Source organism: Perna viridis, chromosome 7 (assembly GCF_037379345.1).
Source record: "Perna viridis isolate PV_CMFRI_1.1 ecotype Kerala chromosome 7, ASM3737934v1, whole genome shotgun sequence".
NCBI lineage: Eukaryota > Metazoa > Mollusca > Bivalvia > Mytilida > Mytilidae > Perna > Perna viridis.
The window spans coordinates 24017036-24036687 of NC_142451.1; the positions used below are offsets into that span (position 1 = coordinate 24017036).

Consider the following 19652-nt stretch of genomic DNA (forward strand, 5'->3'; position numbering starts at 1 on the left):
TTGGTCAAGTAGTGTCAAAGGAGAAGCGTTTCGAAGAATTATTGACGAAAATAATCTGCCAAGTGATGGCTAAAAATTGGTGAGCTTAATGTCCTTTGACAACTGACTCACTTTTTAGTGACAGTGTTACATCTTACAATTCAATTACCAACCTTGAACAATATAAACATACCAACTGACAACAAAGTTGTATACCCTGAACAGTAAAACAATGTAATCTACCTGGAAAAGTATAATCCATCCTAATGGAAACAAAGTTCACTACTTTGAACAGTTTAACCACACCTCCTGACAGCAAAGTTACCTACCTTAAACAGTACAACCATGCCTCCTGACAACAAAGTTACCCACCTTAAACAGTACAACCATGCCTCCTGACAACAAAGTTACCTACCTTAAACAGTACAACCATGCCTCCTGACAACAAAGTTACCTACCTTAAACAGTACAACCATGCCTTCTGACAACAAAGTTACCCACCTTAAACAGTACAACCATGCCTCCTGACAACAAAGTTACCTACCTTAAACAGTACAATCATGCCTTCTGACAACAAAAATATCTACTTTGAAATGTGTGACCATACACAATGATAAAATTTCCTACCTTTAATAGACAGTGTGATCATACTGGCAACTTTACCTACCTTGAACAGACAGTGTAAAGACACCCACTGGCAACAACTTTACCTATATTGAACAGACAGTGTGATGACACCCACAGGCAACAATTTTATCTACCTTGAACGGACAGTGTGAAGACACCCACTGACAAATTTACCTATATTGAACAGACAGTGTGATGACACTCACAGACAACAATTTTATCTACCATAAACATATAGTGTGAAGACACCCACTGACAACAACTTTACCTACATTGAACTGATAATATGACCATACCTACTGATGTTTCCTCCCTTCAACAGACATTGTGGCCATACCCATTGATAATGTTACCTCCCTTTAACAGACAGTGAGACCATGTTAGATGACATCAACTTTATTTACCTTGAACATAAACTGTGACCATACCACTGACAACTTTACCTTTCTTTAACAGACAGTGTGAACACAACCACTGACAACAACTTTACCTACCATGAACAGACAGTGTGACCATGCCCACTATCAACAATTTTACCTACAATGAACAGTGTGACCACACCCAACAACAACTTTACCTACCATGAACAGACAGCGTGACCATGCCCAATAACAACAACTTTAGCTTCCTTTAACAGGCAGTGTGACCACGCCCACTAACAAAAACTTTACCTTCCTTTAACAGACAGTGTGACCACGCCCAATAACAACTTTACCTACAATGAACAGACAGTGTGACCATGCCCAATAACAACTTTACCTACAATGAACAGACAGTGTGACCACGCCCAATAACAACTTTACCTACAATGAACAGACAGTGTGACCACGCCCAATAACAACTTTACCTACAATGAACAGACAGTGTGACCACGCCCAATAACAACTTTTCCTACAATGAACAGACAGTGTGACCATGCCCAATAACAACAACTTTACCTACCATGAACAGACAGTGTGACCATGCCCTTTGACAACAGCTTACCTACCATGAACAGGCAGTGTGACCATGCCCAAAAACAACAACTTTACCTACCATGAACAGACAGTGTGACCATGCCCTTTGAAGAACCTGCTTCATTGACAGCTACACATGTATAATCTCCTGAATCAAAGCGCTACAAAATATGTCATACAAAGATAATCTATGTTACAAAAAAAGATATCATTTCTTTTCCAAAGAGAAACACCTGATATGTCTTAGTTTGTTTCAAAGGCACGCATTCTTTAAAAGGCAACTTTAATGTCAAGGTGCATACATGTTTCTATAAAACAAAGATGATTTTACGAGGTCAACAAAGCAGAAAATGGCAAAATCAGACGTAAATATACAGTTAAAAAAGAATCGTAATGGTAAAATCCATATTTGAAATAGCAGAAACAGAAGAAAATCATGTTTGGAAAAAAAAAAAAAAAATTATTAACTAGAATTACTGAGAGCATACCTCCAAATAGAGTCCACAATGTCTGTCCAGGACTTCTTTTTTGTCTGATTGGGTCGAAGTTCATTAGAAATATTTTGTTATATGTTTTACACAATTTTACTAAATTATTAATATCTAGATGTAAAAGTTCATTACTTTTCTTTTACATTTAGTTTTTTTAATGACATACAAAATGTGAATTTAATCTTAAAGTTATTTATAGGTAAATTTACAATTGCATTCATTTCAACGAAAATTCAGAAATTTACAAGAATTGATGATCTATTATTTAGTATATTCAAAGTGCAATAAGATCAGTCACTGGTTACCTGTTAATGATTGGTCAGCGCTCAGCCAAATATCTATCACTGATAACATCAAATAGTTACACAGATTAGTTCAGGGACTGTATATATTAATAGAAAATTGGCTTCGAACCTTTGACTTATAAATCATCAGTGATCCATTGTTCAGCTGTACTATCCTGTCATTCAGCTTTAAAGGACGGCCATTTTTAGTCCAGTAAATATCAGGAAGAGGGGAACCAGTAACTGAGCATGGCAACATCATATTCTCATTTTGATAAGCAACAACATCTGTATTCTGTACTGATACTTCAGGAGGAACTGTGGAAAAATATTCATGTCTGATAAGTAAACAACACTAGAAAAACTGTGAGCAAAGGTCACTTATTGATACCCCCGCTCCCTCCCTAGAAACTAAATAGAAAACCCAATAAGTCTGTTGGAATAAAACAAAGAAATGGGAGGTTCACAATGCTATTATATGGCGAAGAATATTTGAGAGTTTCATTAAGCTCCATTCAGCAGTTTTAGAGGAGTTACAGATTAGAAGATGATCCTCCCTTAGTCAACCAAGTCCATGGTTTGGACCAGGAAACTGCCAAAAGTCATTCAAATGGAAAAACGAAACAGAATGTGCACAATGGCATCAAGTAATGAAGAATCTGTGATAGTTCATCAAATTCCATTCAGCTGTATCAGAGAGGTTGAAGATTAGAACTGGGGACAAATGGATGGACAGATGAATAGCATGATCACTATATACCTCCTGCTTTTCAAGTAGGGATTACAATGAACTTAGTTTCATTAAAATGGAACAAGTATTTGAATTGATATCATAAAGCATATTATATTTATAGCATAAAATATAAGCAAATTAAGAAGTATGTTGTAAGGGGGAAAACTCTTGATGTGAAGACAAAATGATGAATGTGCTCTAATCTGTTAATGACAGATCTAGAAGTGTAAAATGGGTCGAAGACAGAAATGTTTGGGTTGCCTTAAAGTCAATAAACAAGAATTAAAAGCGTGACAGACCTGAAATGGCTCCCCAAGACATGGAACCCCATAATGAAGTTGTATACCAAATATCTAGTGGCTGTGATTTATAGTTACAAAAAAAAACATTACGAAATATTTTCCCCAGACCTACCGCCTGCCTGTTATTTACCATTCTATAATCCAATTAACACAAGTGTAACATTGCCAAAAAAGTTCCTAGGCAGATGAAGGACTTAACTGCATAGGATTACCATTATACCAACCTTTTAAGGAAATAGTAGCAGAAGCCTTCACTGTACCAGCAGGGTTACGGGCAATACAAGTATATACACCAGCATCCTGTTGAATGACATTACGGACAATCAGTCTGCTTCTTCCACGGTAACTTGGTCTAGCTTAATGGTGGAATGGAAAGCAGAATTAAAACAGCTATGTTAAATATTAAAAGGCATACAAAAGGTAAAGTCTATAAATACTAGTAAAATAATAATTTTTTTATCTTCAATTATAACAGCCATTTTTGAAATCTGGAATAAACAACATCACTTGATAAATAATAAAGAATTATTTACTTAGGAAAATATGGATAAAAATAATGGTAAAAATTAATACTATATGATTAAACAGCTATTTTCCTTCGTTCATGCATGCATGAACGGATCTTGGAGCTCCCAAACTCAATGAACAGCCAAAGGCCGTTCATGTAATGTTTGGGAGTGGAGGGATCCATTCATACACGTATGAATGACCGAAAATAACTGTTTAATCCTTATAATTATATGCCCACATTTGGGAATTTTTTTTTTTAATGTGTTGAACCAGTAAATGCATTTACAGAATCTAGTTCTGGAACAATTTAATTTTGGGGCGAATTTACTTGTAGTTAGATTTTAAGCATTTATAAGAGTCTTTCCACGAGTTGACATTTACTCTCTGTAAGCAAACTGTAACGATAAAATCAACGTGGATGTAATAAACTATTCGTATGACTATATTATGCTGTTTAGTTCATTGCCACTCTTCCAAACTACCACAACTACCATATTGGTTTCAAGTTGACTGGCGTCCATGCATGTATGAACGATCTGGCGAAGTTCATGACCAATCAAAAACGGCTATAAGCATGAAGAATTTTATGATTAGCATCACAACTTAGAAAATGATGTGTTTCTTACTTCTGTATGGTTTTCCATTCCTTCTCCAATATATGTTAGGTACAGGAATTCCTGTGGCCCGACATTTCAACATGAATCTACCGTTAGTGACAACTTCTGTGTTTAAAGGAGATTGTATGATACTTGGTGGTACTGCAAAATCAAAATCAAAGGAGATATTACATTATTCTGGAGATGGTACAGAGAAAGGAGAAGTTACATTATAGTGGAGATGTCATAGTACAAGGAGAAGTTATTTTATATTGGAGATGTCATGTTCAAAGGAGAATTTATGTTTTACTGGAGATAGCAAAATCAAAGGAGAAGTTAAGTTATACTGAAAGGAGAAGGTACATTATACTGGAGATGTCACAGTCAAAGGAGAAGTTATAATGGCAATTTCACAGTCCAAGGGAAAGTTATGTTATACTGGTAATGTCAGAGATAAAGGAGAAGTTACGTTATACTGGAAATGTCACAGTCAATGGAGAAATTTACATAATACTGAAGATGACACAGTCAATGGAGAATTTATATAATACTTGAGACGTCACAGTCAAAGAAGAAGTTATGTTATACTGGTAATGTCACAGTCAAAGGACAGACACCCCTTTCACTATATCATAATAATTTTAAGCAAAAAAATGTCATTTTAAGGTAGATCAAACATATTACACGGAGCATTCTTTTCTGTCATCTTGCAAATTCATACAAAGGCATGTATTTTCAATGAGCAAATAGAAAAAATTGCCTTTAAATCATTCAACAAGATTTTTTGCCATAAACCTATATACGGTAAAATTATAAAAAAAACACTAATTATATAAACCCTCTTTCAAAGATGAGATAATTAGACAGGAAAATGTTCTATAGAAATGTAATGGGAATTTAAGTCTTCTTATAATATTACAAGAAAAAGATTAGGTAAGATTTGAGGTATGTTGCCTCATGATTCCATCTGAGAAAAGTTAAAAGTGGGTAGACTAAAAACATTTGGTAAGATTTGAGGTATGTTGCCTCATGATTCAATCTCAGAAAAGTAAAAAGTGGGTAGACTAAAAACATAAGGTCAGATCTACTTATAAAATGTGGAAAAATCTATGAATGATGAAAATCAATAGTACACTTCAGTACCTTGAACTCTAAGTATCCTGTCATAATGGTCTCTCCCAGCAACATTTCTAGCTATACAGGTATAACTACCTGTATCACCTGCCTACAAAAAACAATGTTGGGATATAACTAAATAATGAATGTTGAAGTTGCGTTGATGTGGAGTACGTGTTTCCAGGTCAAGTTTAATTATTCTCGCATTATTAGTAATAAAATCCTACAAAAAGAACTGAAATTGTTGAAAATAAATATGATGACTGATTTAATTAATAAAAAAATAAGAAACCTTTGTGAGCATGCTCAGTCTTTAATATTGCTACGAAGCATTCTCCGAAGTTTAAAGGAAATCCATCAAGAAATTGAGCCCCTACCTAGACAACACCTGCATTTATCAATATTATAATTAAATTCCCCTCCGAAAAAGTGTTCCCAATGATCAATTTCTGTGATAATCAATCCCATCCAAGCAACAACTTGCTCAGATAGACTACCAGGTATAAAGATGTGATTTTTTTCTAATAGTCTACTGTCATTGAATGTTTTATGAATGCTACCTTGAATATCATTTTTGTCTGCAGAATATACTCAAAATATAAGACTCTACATGTGCACAAAACAATGGAGAAGATCACATTACGACAAAATATTTACATGTCGAAAATAAATTTTATGTGATGTCTACTTTGCAATGTTGTTGAAAAAACTAAGTTGTGGATACCACATGAAAAATGTGACTAAAACATTCAACAAATATGGCCTCACCTGAAGCTTCAATATAGTGAGTGTTCCATTGATATCAATGTTATGTCTGAGACTGTCATTGTTTATCTGCCTGGAATCTTTATACCATTGTATCACAGGTTCGGGTATACCATAGGCTTCACATGGCATGTTTAATGTATCCCCTACACTGGATGTCAATAGACTAGCATCTCGTGTTATAGTAGGGGGCACTGCAAAAGATATCATTGGCTTTACAAGGCATGATTAATATATCCCCTACACTGGATGTCAACAGACTAGCATCTCGTGTTATGGTAGGGGGCACTGCAAAAGATATCATAGGCTTTACAAGGCATGATTAATATATCCCCTACACTGGATGTCAACAGACTAGCATCTCGTGTTATGGTAGGGGGCACTGCAAAATATATCATAGGCTTTACAAGGCATGTTTAATGTAACTTCTACATTGGATGAGTCGATGAAACACATCTTTAAACGATTTACATAGGCCACACCCACAATTAAGTGGATTACATTTATTGATCACTGCATATTGCCAGTTTTCTATGTACATCTAAAATGAAATAGATATTAAATGAAAGAAACATAAAAATATAATTACAAAAATTCAATGTTTCATTTTTTATGCTTCATCAGCATGTAAAAACTTTGACCAGTCAATTTTTAAATGAACAACATGGCATATGTATTGTAGAGGTGTATATTTTCATGATAATTAGTTGCATGTCTAGATAAGCATATTTTGATTTAGTCATTGTACTGTTAGTCTTATATCCAGAAGTTTATCTTTATTATGATTTTAAGTGAGTTACTATAGGAAAGGTGATGAAGTACAGTATCATGTTACCCATGTAGGATGTTGTTTTAAGTAGTTGTCAAAGTTTTTGATTTATTGGAAATTGGTGTTAAGCTTTGCACATACTCGACCGCCATGGCAGTATCTGTTGATGGAGTTTTATACCGCAACCATTCTTATGGAGTCAAAATGAAGTAGGAGTATTTTTCAAAAAGACATAATGTCAAAGACTGAGTATAGTATTTCATTGTGACATCACCATAAAAAAATATTGTCAAGATGTCACTTGCTTTGTATCAAACTGTTTTTCTGATATAAAACACTATTTTTTTCTTTTTCAAATTTTTGCTGATTTGACAAACATAGTGCACAGACTTGACACAAACTTTGACAAATTTAACATGAACCAGTGAATATGGTCCATACAGACTGGCATTCTCAGTCACATCTAAGCATCAAATGTTAATTGGTTTTATGTTACATAAATCCATCAAAATTTTCTTCACATTTTATCTATCTTTCAATTTTGCAAACCTAAGTCTACGGCATGGCAGACAGACCAAAACAAATATGCCTTGTCTTGCTAAGCATTTTCCACTCGTAAAGGAAGTTGATATTGGAGAGCGACTAAAATCACAGCATAATTTGAAATCAATCCATTCATTAGGAGCCATGATAATTCAAATGAAATTTGGATGGAATGATGGACAGACAAGCTGAAATCAATTTGATAAGTTTTACCAGTGATATCACATTTAAATCTTACCTTCTACCAATAAGTCGATATTGACACTGTCTTTTCCATATTTATTTTCTACCTGACAGGTGTATGTTCCAGCATCAACTGGTCTTAAAAATAAATGGTACAATGGTAGGATGATTTACATACATGTATAAGTATTTTTAATTTTGTAAAATATTAATAGCTACTCATTGTGACAAAACAAATGAAATTGATGCTTCTTAACAGATTAATTGTCAAACATCTGTATCTAAATTTGTAATCCCAAATATTCACAACAAACTGGCTGGTAAAACACTAATGAAACATATAAAGTATAAGCGTTTGTAAGAATCAGGCAAAATGAGAAAAATCAGAAACATGCATGTCAAAACCCCACCAATCTGACAATGAAATATCACTCAAGGACACTTTCTCCATTTGAAAAGACAATTATTTAGAATCTTAGTAAAATGAGGTTTTTGACAGAGTTATCTGCCCTTGAAATGTTCATTTTCAATGCATTTCAATGAAACTGTAACTCAATGCTCCAGCATGATATGGAAAATCTTGTCTGTTTTCCTTGATTCTGATGGTGCAAATAATCATACCATGTTTCACCCACTGCCTGATTCTTAATACAGGAACTGACACTTTAGCAGATGCCATCTTAGTGGGAATCTATTGTTTTTTTTTTCTCATTTAATATGCTACTAATTAGAGGTTTGGCTATTTTAGAGAATCCTATTAACGGACAGCTGGGATCTGTTAAATAATGTGAGTAAAACTTTAAAGAAGTGCTATATCATACATTACTTACCTGGAGTATGGTATGACCAGTGCTCCTGAATCTAAAATCCTGTAATGGAAGTCTGCATAGGTAATTGGTACACCATCCTTGGTCCATGTAATTTTTGGTAATGGGTTACCTTCCCAATTACATGGTAAAACTATATCATTACCATGGCTGACTATAAACTCTGTTCTACTGGACAAGATCTTTGGTGGAACTGAAAATATGAAATTATTCTTTTAAAATAAACTGTACATATGTATCTTTCTTATGGTCAAAGTCTAAAACAGTAGTATGAAATTGTATGTAGAAGGTTTGTAAGGAAAGACTGCCTATTCATGCTTTGAAATATGCTCTCGCTTATATGGACCATACTTTTAAATTAACAAACCCTCAATAATGAGAAAAGTTCATAGAAGCAATTAACAGGTTGATGGAAGATATGTTTCCTAACTTACACATATTAATGTTCTATTATCCTGATTTTGGACTTATCGAGTACCATTCTACCTCCTACATGAGCTAGACTTCAATCAGTGAAGCAATGCCACTTAAATGTCCATGGTATGACTCATCAGGACTAAAGTAAAACTATACTGCACTATTAGTCCACACAGGAGGTGTGCTCCAAGTTATAGATATCTGTGTGATAACCTGTACTGTAGCAGATAGTGGATGGAATTGCCATTTAATTCACATGGCAGGGGACTGACTCTTTGGCAGAATTGTTTTTATAATAAACTATTACTGAGGGGTCTAGGGTTCGATCAACAGGGGCCAAACATATACTTTTGTAATTTGAATCATGCTCTCCAGCTACTCATACACCTAGAGACTTACCAGTAACAATAACTCTGTTGTGACCTATAGCTGTTCCTGCATTATTTCTAGCTATACAGACATAAGTCCCAGCATCACTGTCTGATACATTCTTTATTCTTAATGTACTGTTATCAACTATCTGGAAATCTAATTATAAATTGCATGTTTTCTACAAAGTGAAAACTGAGAATTGAACACCAAATCCATAATAGATCTAAATGAAGCATTGCAACTGCATGTGAGCAAATCCTGTCATGTACATATCTCATATATAAATTTTCATGGGATCAAACTGTTATCATATTAATTCCAACAATCCAGTCCCTGTCCAGTGATTGGGATGGATTTTGGGCAATGGCCTTGTCTTTGAATGATTCATGGGGCCAATTCACCTTTTATGCATATGGGGCCATTGTCAAATTTTAAAGGACCATTTGAAAAAGACTTTCTTACCACTCTTGCTTTAAGGACAACTATTTAGACGAAATAAAGGTCACCAAAGGTTAAACAGAAAGTTGAATGGAGCAAACTATCAAATGGCCCTTGTCAATGGCCCCATAAAAACTGAAATGTTCCCATGAAACATTAAAAGATAGGGCCATTGTCCCATCATCAAAAGTCCTTCCCAATCACTGGACAGGGAGTGGATTGTTGGAATTAAAATCATAACATATTGAGATGGAATATAATAATGGCAGACACACATTACCAACATCAAAATGGATTTAACAAACTTTGACTAGGAGAAATAAAGTTTGTTCTAATTCATTACTCCATTTATTCAATTAAATTGATTTTTTTCTGCACAAGTGAGTTTTGGTATGTACTCATCCTAAAAGACTAATTGGTTAAGGCCTCATTTCTGTCATGGCAATTTTCTTCCTTCAAAAAATATACATTTTGCAGTGGCATGTGAAGCAGTAATATCTCTTGCATGCAATACTGACTGGAATTAGAGAATCTTTGATTATCAGGATTTTGTGGGTGTTCAGCTAGTATGGAAGCACCAAACTGCCATATAATTCTGGGAGGAGGATAGGCCTCTACCTCACAAGGTATGTCAGCACTCTCCTTGTGTACAACATAAATCTCCACTGGACGTTGGTGTTTCATCTTAGGTCTCACTACAAAAAAAAGAATTGTTCTAAAAATCCCTCAACCCTTTCCATTCTTATCAAAATAGGAATTAAAATGAAAGCTAAGGTTTGCTGTGTAGAAGTTTAGTAATACATGACAACAATGTTTCCTTCTTTAAACCTGAGCCTTTACAAACACAATTAAAAAATGTTGACCACATAGCTCAAAATGAAAAGCTATAAATAAAATATCCAGTCTTTCCAATTTGAAGAGTTGAAACTAGAGGCTCTAAAGAGTCTAAATTGCTCACCTTGTGCAATAAGCAACATTCTATTTTTGTTAAAACGACCAAGTTATTTCTTGGAAAAAAATCCTCATGCTCTTACCAAAGGAACAATCACATCAACTTTCATTAAATTTTGTCCAATAGTTTCTCAGGAGATAACTTTAAAAACATGTCGAAAAATGGCAGTAACTCAAACATGGCTAAACAGATTTCCCACAGATAGATCTTATCATGCTAAACATTATACTATATGTAAGAATTTGGCTAAACCTAACAGTTTTGGAGATACTAAGAAAATGAAAAGGAAATTTCCCATTCTTTTGTATGGTAAAGTTGTCAAATCCATTAACTCAAGAAACTACTAACTCATAACTCTTCCAAAAATTGGTACCCACGTTAAAGTACTTTCACAGTAGTTTAAATACCTTGAACATCTAGTCTGACATTTTTGGTGACATTGCTAGTTAGATACATCTTGGCAAGGTTATAATACAGTATAAATTACCTCGAACATCTAGTCTGACATTTTTGGTGACATTGCTAGTTAGATACATCTTGGCAAGGTTATAATACAGTATAAATTACCTCGAACATCTAGTCTGACATTTTTGGTGACATTGCTAGTTAGATACATCTTGGCAAGGTTATAATACAGTATAAATTACCTTGAACATCTAGTCTGACATTTTTGGTGACATTGCCAGCAGGATTAGATACATGGCAGGTATAATCCCCTGAATCCTCAAGCTGTACAGACACAAACTCTAATGATCCCTTGTCTAATATGGTATGTCGTAGCCCAGTAACAGGGAAAGGCTCGCCATTCTTAAGCCATGTAACCCTTGGCTTTGGTAGACCCTCAGACTCACACTGGAGTCTCACCCTTCTGTTGACTTCACCAGCAACCTGCCGAGGACCTTCTGCTATGGTAGGTGGCACTGAACAAGAATAGATCATCATAGCAAAAAAAAAAACAATAAGCAGACAAAATTTAACTATACCAGGATAAAACATGCTAAAAATGTACAGAAAATTGTATTTTTCTGTTTGTAAAATAAATGCATATAGCAGATTCTCTAATATTAATACTAACTAACAAGTTACATTATCCCATTTAGCAAGTATTGAACCAAAGTTACGTTCCTTTATGAACATCTGTATAAAAAACTTAATCTCCCTATAAAAGTTTTCTGAACTTTAAATATTCCTATACCTCCTTTAAAGCTTCATCAAAATCCATTGAGTAGTTTAGGGTGAGTTGCACTAAATAACCAAAGTATCACATACAAGGAAGCAAAAGTAAATGAGCATCATGGACTCCACTAAAAACTGGGAGCATGGATCAGGTGCACCGGTAGGGTAAGCATCCTCTTCTTATCTAGTAACATTCACTTAGTTGCTCATAAAATGTCACATCCTATGTAGCAAATGAGGATAGGGAAACTATGAAACAAGCTTGTTCTTACAAGATATGTGGACAGACAAATTATCAAGATGATTACTATACATGCCCCTTTTCCCCACTAACTTTTTTTTTGTCGGGGGTATAATAATGTTTTCTTGATTATAGAGAAAAACAAGAACTATAGTCGGCGTCACATAAATAACATACTGTTAAAATTTGAATAAAAATATTTTCTACGACTTTATTGACACCTACCGTCGTTTAAATTGTCTTAAATGACTTGCTCATTCGTTAAGCCAAACGGCTTCTCCCTAAACATTGAATCGTTAAATTCCGGTCAGATTTTAATTCTAGGTGGCAATATTTACATTGTAAAAAGTCGGCCATGTTTACAGTGATCGGGTTGCTAGGAGATGTTGTTTACGTTTAAATGGTTTGTCCAAAAACCGAAGAACCCAGAATGCAATTCGGCGTTATTTCGGATATCTCGGATTTATTTTACGCGAACAACGTATAATACCGAGAAGTTGATCAAGCAGACGATTGTCACCGGAGTTCGACGGGAACTTACGCACTTCGTTTGTAAACAAATCGTCCCGTAAAAACCAACATGGCGGATATTAGTATGGGATTTTCCCGTAAGGATTTGTTACGCATGATTTAAGCTAATAAGCGACTTGTTTTTGAGAAGCTGTTTGGCTAAACGAATGAGCAAGTCATTTAAGACAATTTAAACGACGGTTGGTGTCAATAAAGTCGTAGAAAATATTTTTATTCAAATTTTAACAGTATGTTATTTATGTGACGCCGAGTATAAGTACTCCAAACTTACTTTGAACTTCAACCTGGAAATCAAGACTGGTATTCCCTGCTACATTACTAACTGTACAGGTATACATTCCAGCATCAAACAGCTGTGTGTTGATGAGTAAGAGTTGTCTCCCTCTATCTAGTATCCTGTGTGATGGACTGCCATATTCTGGGATGACCTCCCCCTTGAAACTCCAAGTGATGGTAGGGGGAGGGATACCACTAGCAGGACAATCTAACACGTGTTGTTGGTTGAGGGTGACAAACTCTCTCTGGACCTCATCAGACCCATTTACTTTAGGAGGTACTATATACATACATGACACAAATCAGTTAAAAGCAAATCACTGAAAGTTTTGCTTTTACTTCAAACATTTTTAAATTTATAAAATCACACTTAAAAAAAGCAAGAAAAGACCTGCATACGTTTTTTTAATCTTCAAAAGCTTAAGTAAAACCTTTAAAAAGTTTGCAGTTGCCATATTCACAGATCAGATTTGGTCAAATTTCAATATTAGCAGGCACTATCTTTATGTATGATACATTTTATTGTAAGAATAACATATTTCTTCCGTATGGGTATCACTTTAAATACTTTTTCCTTTTTTCAAAAATATTGAAAATCAGTACATCACACATCAATTACAGAGCTTGTCTCTTCGCTATTGAATTTCTCTAAAACTTTCAAGATACAAATAAAGCAACAGTAATTATGGTCTAGATCATACAATACAATTGTACCATTAACAGACAAGTCGTAGTATTTCTCAGCCACACCAGCAGAGTTATTGGCCCTACATGTATATCTTCCATTATCGTCACTCCTACCACTTATAAACTGTAGTACCTTAACAAATAAAGACAGTAAATATACCTATTGCTCACAACAAAAAAACAGAAAATTATGCTCAAAACTGCTTAATGCAATGTATAGTGTAAAACTCTTAGCAACACAAGCAAGTTGATCAAGTTCTAAAAGGACTTTATATTCAAATATTTCTGTTTTTGCCATGTCAGACTTGTGCAGGTAAACAACCTAAAGAATAAACTATTCTTTGACTACATTTCTTCTCCATGTTTTAGATAAACCCATATGACATCAGCTTTACAAATGGTACACAATAAATCTGGAAATTTGGATTAAATTTACTATTTAAAGAACTGATGAGAAAATTCACAAACCACAACAACTCAATTCAGAAGTAAATCAAATCTAACATCAAACTATAAAAGACCATTTTTTCTGCTGTAATCTTCTTATTTTTTGCCATGACAAGATAAGGAAATCTGATCTTAGCAATTCAGATGACGGACTTAAGGAGGTAGACCAAGGGTAAGGGACATAACTCTTGAAATCAGTGATATGTTTGTCTCATATTAGATTTCACCAAAGCCTATCAAGCTTTCATTTGAAACAGAATGAAATCAGTCTTAGTTATTTTGGTGCTTACAGAGGATTGATGTACAATGCTGAATACAAACGTTCCAATGATTTGTAAGAGTTATGTCCCTTACCCTAAGTCTACCTCCTTAAATAATGCATTCAACATTACCTGTCCTTCGGCCATGACTGTGATGTGGGGAGTATCATCTATGTCTACAGGTTTGTTATCTTTCAGCCATGTAATATCAGGTTTAGGGACACCTTGGACAAGGCATTCTAAATTGATGGGTCTACCAACCACAACTGAAGATTTAGTTGTTGTCCTTAGGCCATCAACTTTTGGTGGAACTGTGAAAATAATATAAAATTGGTATCTAGATATCAGTAATTATAAACTGCAGAACGACTATAGTTCATGGGATACCAATTTTTGTGGTTTTTGAGATTAGGCCAAACCACGATATTTGGTTCCCAACGAAGAGATTTCCCAAGGACATGTATATTCAATGCCTCAAAACCATGAATTCAAGAATCCACAGACTTGTGTTTCTTTCCTAATCAGTGATATGATTGCATCTTATTCAATTCCACTAAAGCCTATCAAGCTTTCATTTGAAATAGAATGAAATCAATCCATATTACTTTAATGCTTAGAAGAAATTGACGTAAAATGCTTTGCACAATGTTCCAAATGATTTGTAAGAGATATGTCCCTTACCCTAGGTCTACCTCCTTGAAATCATCATTTGAGTACAAACAGCTCTGTCCCTCATAGGCAAAGCCTAAATTCATTTTACCAGAAAGATGAATTGACAAATGATAGCATATCTATATTCCCTTCACAATTTCTTTGGCACGGGATAATAAAAATTGAAGGAAATTAACAGTTACCTCTGACTTCTAACTCAAAGTGTTGTTTATCAGATCCAGCAATATTGGAAACATCACAGGTATATCTCCCAGCATCCTCTACTTGGGCATTACTGACCTCTAACCTTTGACCCTGGTTCAGGACCCGTAAGTCTTTATAAGGAAAGTCTAACAGTGGTATTGTATCCTTCAGCCACATTACAGAGGGTTGAGGTGTTCCAGTTACTGGACAATCAATATAAACTGTTCGATTCTGTACAACATAGAATTGGTTCCTGAGATTTGTTAAATCTATCTTTGCAGGTACTGGAAATACAAAGAGACTATGTCATATCTTGTTATAAAAGTTTGGTTGTTATTAACAAGAACTTACAGTATTGGTATAACTTAATGAACTATTTTTTTTTTATTATTTGAAGGCCTAATTACCATAATAGTGACCTAAAAATCTGTTCCTTAAAAAGGAAACTCTGAAAGCATGAGAATATTTCAATATTTCAAAAATACATGCATAATTCATTAGTAAAGATTCATTAAAATACATTAAATAACTAGCTAATAAACACACTTATATAAATGAAAAAATTATTTTAAAGAGAACAACACAATAAATTTTAAAAAATGAGAATTTCCTCAAATCCTTGAGTTTTTCCTCAAATCTTCAATTTCAAGTGATTTGATTGGTTGAAATCTGAGTTGAGGAAGGAATTGAGAAAAATCTCAATTTCAGATTCTTTATGAAACCTGGCCCTGTGCAGCTCAAACAACGAAGACAATACAAAAATTACCCATCATAAATATTGTAAATTTCGACATGCTTTAAACGTTTCAAGGAGTAACCTCTCATCAGCGATATTAGAATCAAATATATAAGAAGATCTCAATCCATAATACACTGAAAACAAGAAGCACTGAAAACCAAAATTATCAAAATAGGAAGCCAAACCCATCACTGGGTTGTTCTACCATGTCCAATCTAGGAATGAAGCCTCACTGTTTTAAGTATTTTAAAATTTGTAATACAGCAAATTTTGATAATAATGATGAATAAAATCTGATATAATTTAGGGTCAGACAAGTCTGACTACTGAGGCTGATGATTTATACTTATTTTAATTGGTCAAATTTATTTAAACTGAGATACAAAGAACAGCAAGACATCTTCCTCCCTGTGAACTATGAACCCATTACTTACTTTGTACAGTCAGTTTAAAGTTTTTGTTCAGACTTCCTGCTTCATTAATAGCCTGACATGTGTAAATACCACTATCCTCAACTTGTACATGTATGATTTTAAGATGCCTGTTATTGTGAAGTAATATATGTCTCTCTGATTCTTGTAAGGGTAAACTGTTGACAAACCATGTGACATCAGGGAGAGGAATGCCCTCTACTGGACAGTCTATTAAGACTGTTCTATTGACATTTACTTTTCGGTTGTATATGACATTTGATTCATCAATGGAAGGAGGCACTGAAATGTATAATTATAAGTCACAAAACAAAACCAAACAAAATGTTATATGCTTTATTGTGTTAAGAATTGTGCCATTCAACCATATCTGTCAAACTTGGAAAGGAGAGACATGGTGAAGTCAATAGCAAAATACCAAAAATCTAAGCATTACCTCTAGCAGCAATTGAGAAAAGTTAGAAAGAAAATGAGGCATTTATTACAGAAAAGTCGACTACTGTGAAAGTACTTTATTTCGTGCATACCAATTTTCATGGATTAGGGAAGAGACACAGGTCCATGGATTCTTGAATTCGTGGTTTTGGGGTTTTCGGTATATACATCAATGGAAATCTTCTCATTTTGAACCAAATTTTTTGGTCTGACCTATCCATGAAAACCACAAAAATTGGTACCCCACTAACAATAGTACTTTCACAGTAAATGGACAGATGGACGGACAGACAAGGTGATTACATTATTTAACAGGTGTAAAGAGCACAGAAAGACATTATGAAAACAATATATTCTCCTAGAAAGAAAAAAAGTTTTAATTAATTTTAAAGAGTGTTTAAAGATACAGCATGCAATGCAAAATTAAGTGAAAGTTATTTCTTTCTAATGATGTTTGCTTCTAAAAAAAGAATGACCTTTGACTTTAGAGAACTTTACCTAATACTTGAACAGGAAACTCCTGACTAGTTTCTCCAGCCACATTCTTTGCAACACATGTGTAATTACCAGCATCCTGAACCCTGGCTTTAATAAGTGTCAGTTTCTGTCCATCATCTTCCATACGCAGTCTGTCACTAGGGCTTAAGGCTCGCCCATCTTTATACCACTGTATGGTAGGGGTAGGGTTACCAGACACTGGACAGTACAGGGTTGTAGAATGACCATTCTCTACACTGGTGATATCAGTTCCAAAAGAATCATCAATAGTTGGAGGTACTGAACGATAAAAAAAGATTTATTTAAAGGACAACATGTTGAAAAAAAAAAAACAAAACAAAACAAAACAATTCATGTCTAAAAGATTATCATAACAAATGTTCATCAATAGAGGATTTAAATTTAAAGAATACTAGAAATCATTTGTATGATCAATTATTTTCAAAATTTATCAATTTTATATAAAAAGGCTAAAATGATAAATACTGAAGTCTTCCTTATTTTTATTCAATGTTTTTTTTTCTTTACAACTATAAACAAATGTAAACCATACATACCAAGTTCTTCCATGTCAAAGTTTAAAACCATTGATTCCTCGTACTTTAAGGTAAAATTTTAAGCATGCATACCAGGTACTTCAAGGTCAAAGTTCAAACCATATATATCAAATACTAAAAGGTCAAAGTTAAAACCATACATACCTAGTACTTCCAGGTCATTTAAACAATACATACTGCATATTTCAACTCAAAGTTTAAAAGCATACATACCTAGTACTTCAAGGTCAAAGTTGAGATCAGTGACACCAGCTTCATTACTAGCAGAACATGTGTACTGTCCCTGATTCTGAATATCTACAGACTTAATGTGGAGTTGTCTCCCATTTGACCTCAGCTCTATATTGGGATCTAATAGGAGGTCCATGAACTGGCCATTCCTGTACCAAGTAATAGTTGGGGGAGGAGTACCAGTTGCAGGACAGGTTAGGGTGTGGGCTTTTCCTTGTATTATTTTTGGATTAGTGACAATACTGTCTTTAGGAATCTCAGGTGGATCTGTAAGAAGGAGGACATTTATTACCCCAGTGGCTGATACATAACTTGGTATGTTAGGCATAAAACTAATCAAGTAAATTATTTGCATAACTAGAAAAAAAAAATTTTAATTAAACATCTATTATTCAACTGTAAAACTAAGCTACGAAGCAAACTAAATCTTTGATTTCATTAAGGAGGTAGACCTAGGGTAAGGGACATAACTCTTGAAATCAGTGATATGTTTGTATCATATTCAATTTCACCAAAGTCTTTCAAGCTTTCCTTTGAAACAGAAGGAAATCAGTCCAAGTTACTTTGATGCTTACTTGAGATTGATGTGAAATGCTGAATACAAACGTTCCAAAGATTCATAAGAGTTGTGTCCCTTACCCTCGGTCTACCTCCTTAAATCAGAATAGCTTTCAGTAGAAAATTCAGCTTCTATATATAGAACTTACACTACAACCTCATTATATAATGAATTTTTAAACTGTTTAAATACCATTTAATACCTTGAACTTTTACATCAAATATTAATTCTGACTTTCCAGCTTCATTTTCTACAACACATTTATAACTCCCAGCATCCTCCACATCAACTCCATCAATCATTAGCTGAGGTTCTGTCACATTTAAGGCTAGTCCATCTTTATACCATGATATATGAGGTGGTGGTATACCCTCAGCAGGACAGAGTAAGGTCAGAGGATCACCTGAATGAACTTTAGGGTATGTGTTGATACCTGTCCTATTCACTCTGGCTGGTACTGAAAAAAAACATTTGATCTTGAAAAGTTAAGTATTTTCTATTATGTCCTAGACATTTGTAGTAACAATTTCCAAAGCCAGTTTACGTAAATCCTTCTAGCAATGTAACTTTATGGCAGGTTATATGGTGGTGGAAAAAAGGTATACAAAAATGTTGTTTCTAATTTTTATTGCACACTAAGAACTTACGCCCAGAGTACTGCACTGAATTTATTTTGTGTTTTCAGACAGACTGCAAAAATACCCCAAGATTAGCACATTGCTATATGATATATTGACATAGAAACCAGTTACCTTTCTATGCCACAACATTAGAGGGACAAAAGGTTTTTTTTAGTATGTGTGCATGAACAAGTTAAATACTAACACTACTAAGTTTCACAATTTATTGGAAGAGTGTTGCATTACATT

The 19652-nt window shown here is 34.3% G+C and overlaps 1 protein-coding gene across 3 annotated transcripts in view; it reads right to left on the reverse strand.

Moving 5' to 3' along the window:
* Positions 1–19652, reverse strand: part of LOC148611907 (hemicentin-1-like) — a 95297-nt gene that overhangs the window by 34586 nt on the left and 41059 nt on the right. For all 3 annotated transcript variants that reach the window (XM_088592919.1, XM_088592918.1, XM_088592920.1), the window contains 19 exons: positions 18986–19240; positions 18207–18491; positions 17437–17715; positions 16507–16785; positions 15333–15617; positions 14611–14789; positions 13799–13904; positions 13080–13364; positions 11508–11780; positions 10427–10603; positions 9498–9626; positions 8685–8874; positions 7910–7992; positions 6363–6553; positions 5622–5703; positions 4509–4640; positions 3597–3728; positions 2468–2655; positions 1642–1723 (listed from right to left, as the gene is read on the reverse strand). In XM_088592919.1, the coding sequence (XP_088449045.1) occupies positions 1642–1723; positions 2468–2655; positions 3597–3728; positions 4509–4640; positions 5622–5703; positions 6363–6553; positions 7910–7992; positions 8685–8874; positions 9498–9626; positions 10427–10603; positions 11508–11780; positions 13080–13364; positions 13799–13904; positions 14611–14789; positions 15333–15617; positions 16507–16785; positions 17437–17715; positions 18207–18491; positions 18986–19240 (3612 nt within the window). The remainder of the gene's footprint in view (positions 1–1641; positions 1724–2467; positions 2656–3596; positions 3729–4508; positions 4641–5621; positions 5704–6362; positions 6554–7909; positions 7993–8684; positions 8875–9497; positions 9627–10426; positions 10604–11507; positions 11781–13079; positions 13365–13798; positions 13905–14610; positions 14790–15332; positions 15618–16506; positions 16786–17436; positions 17716–18206; positions 18492–18985; positions 19241–19652) is intronic.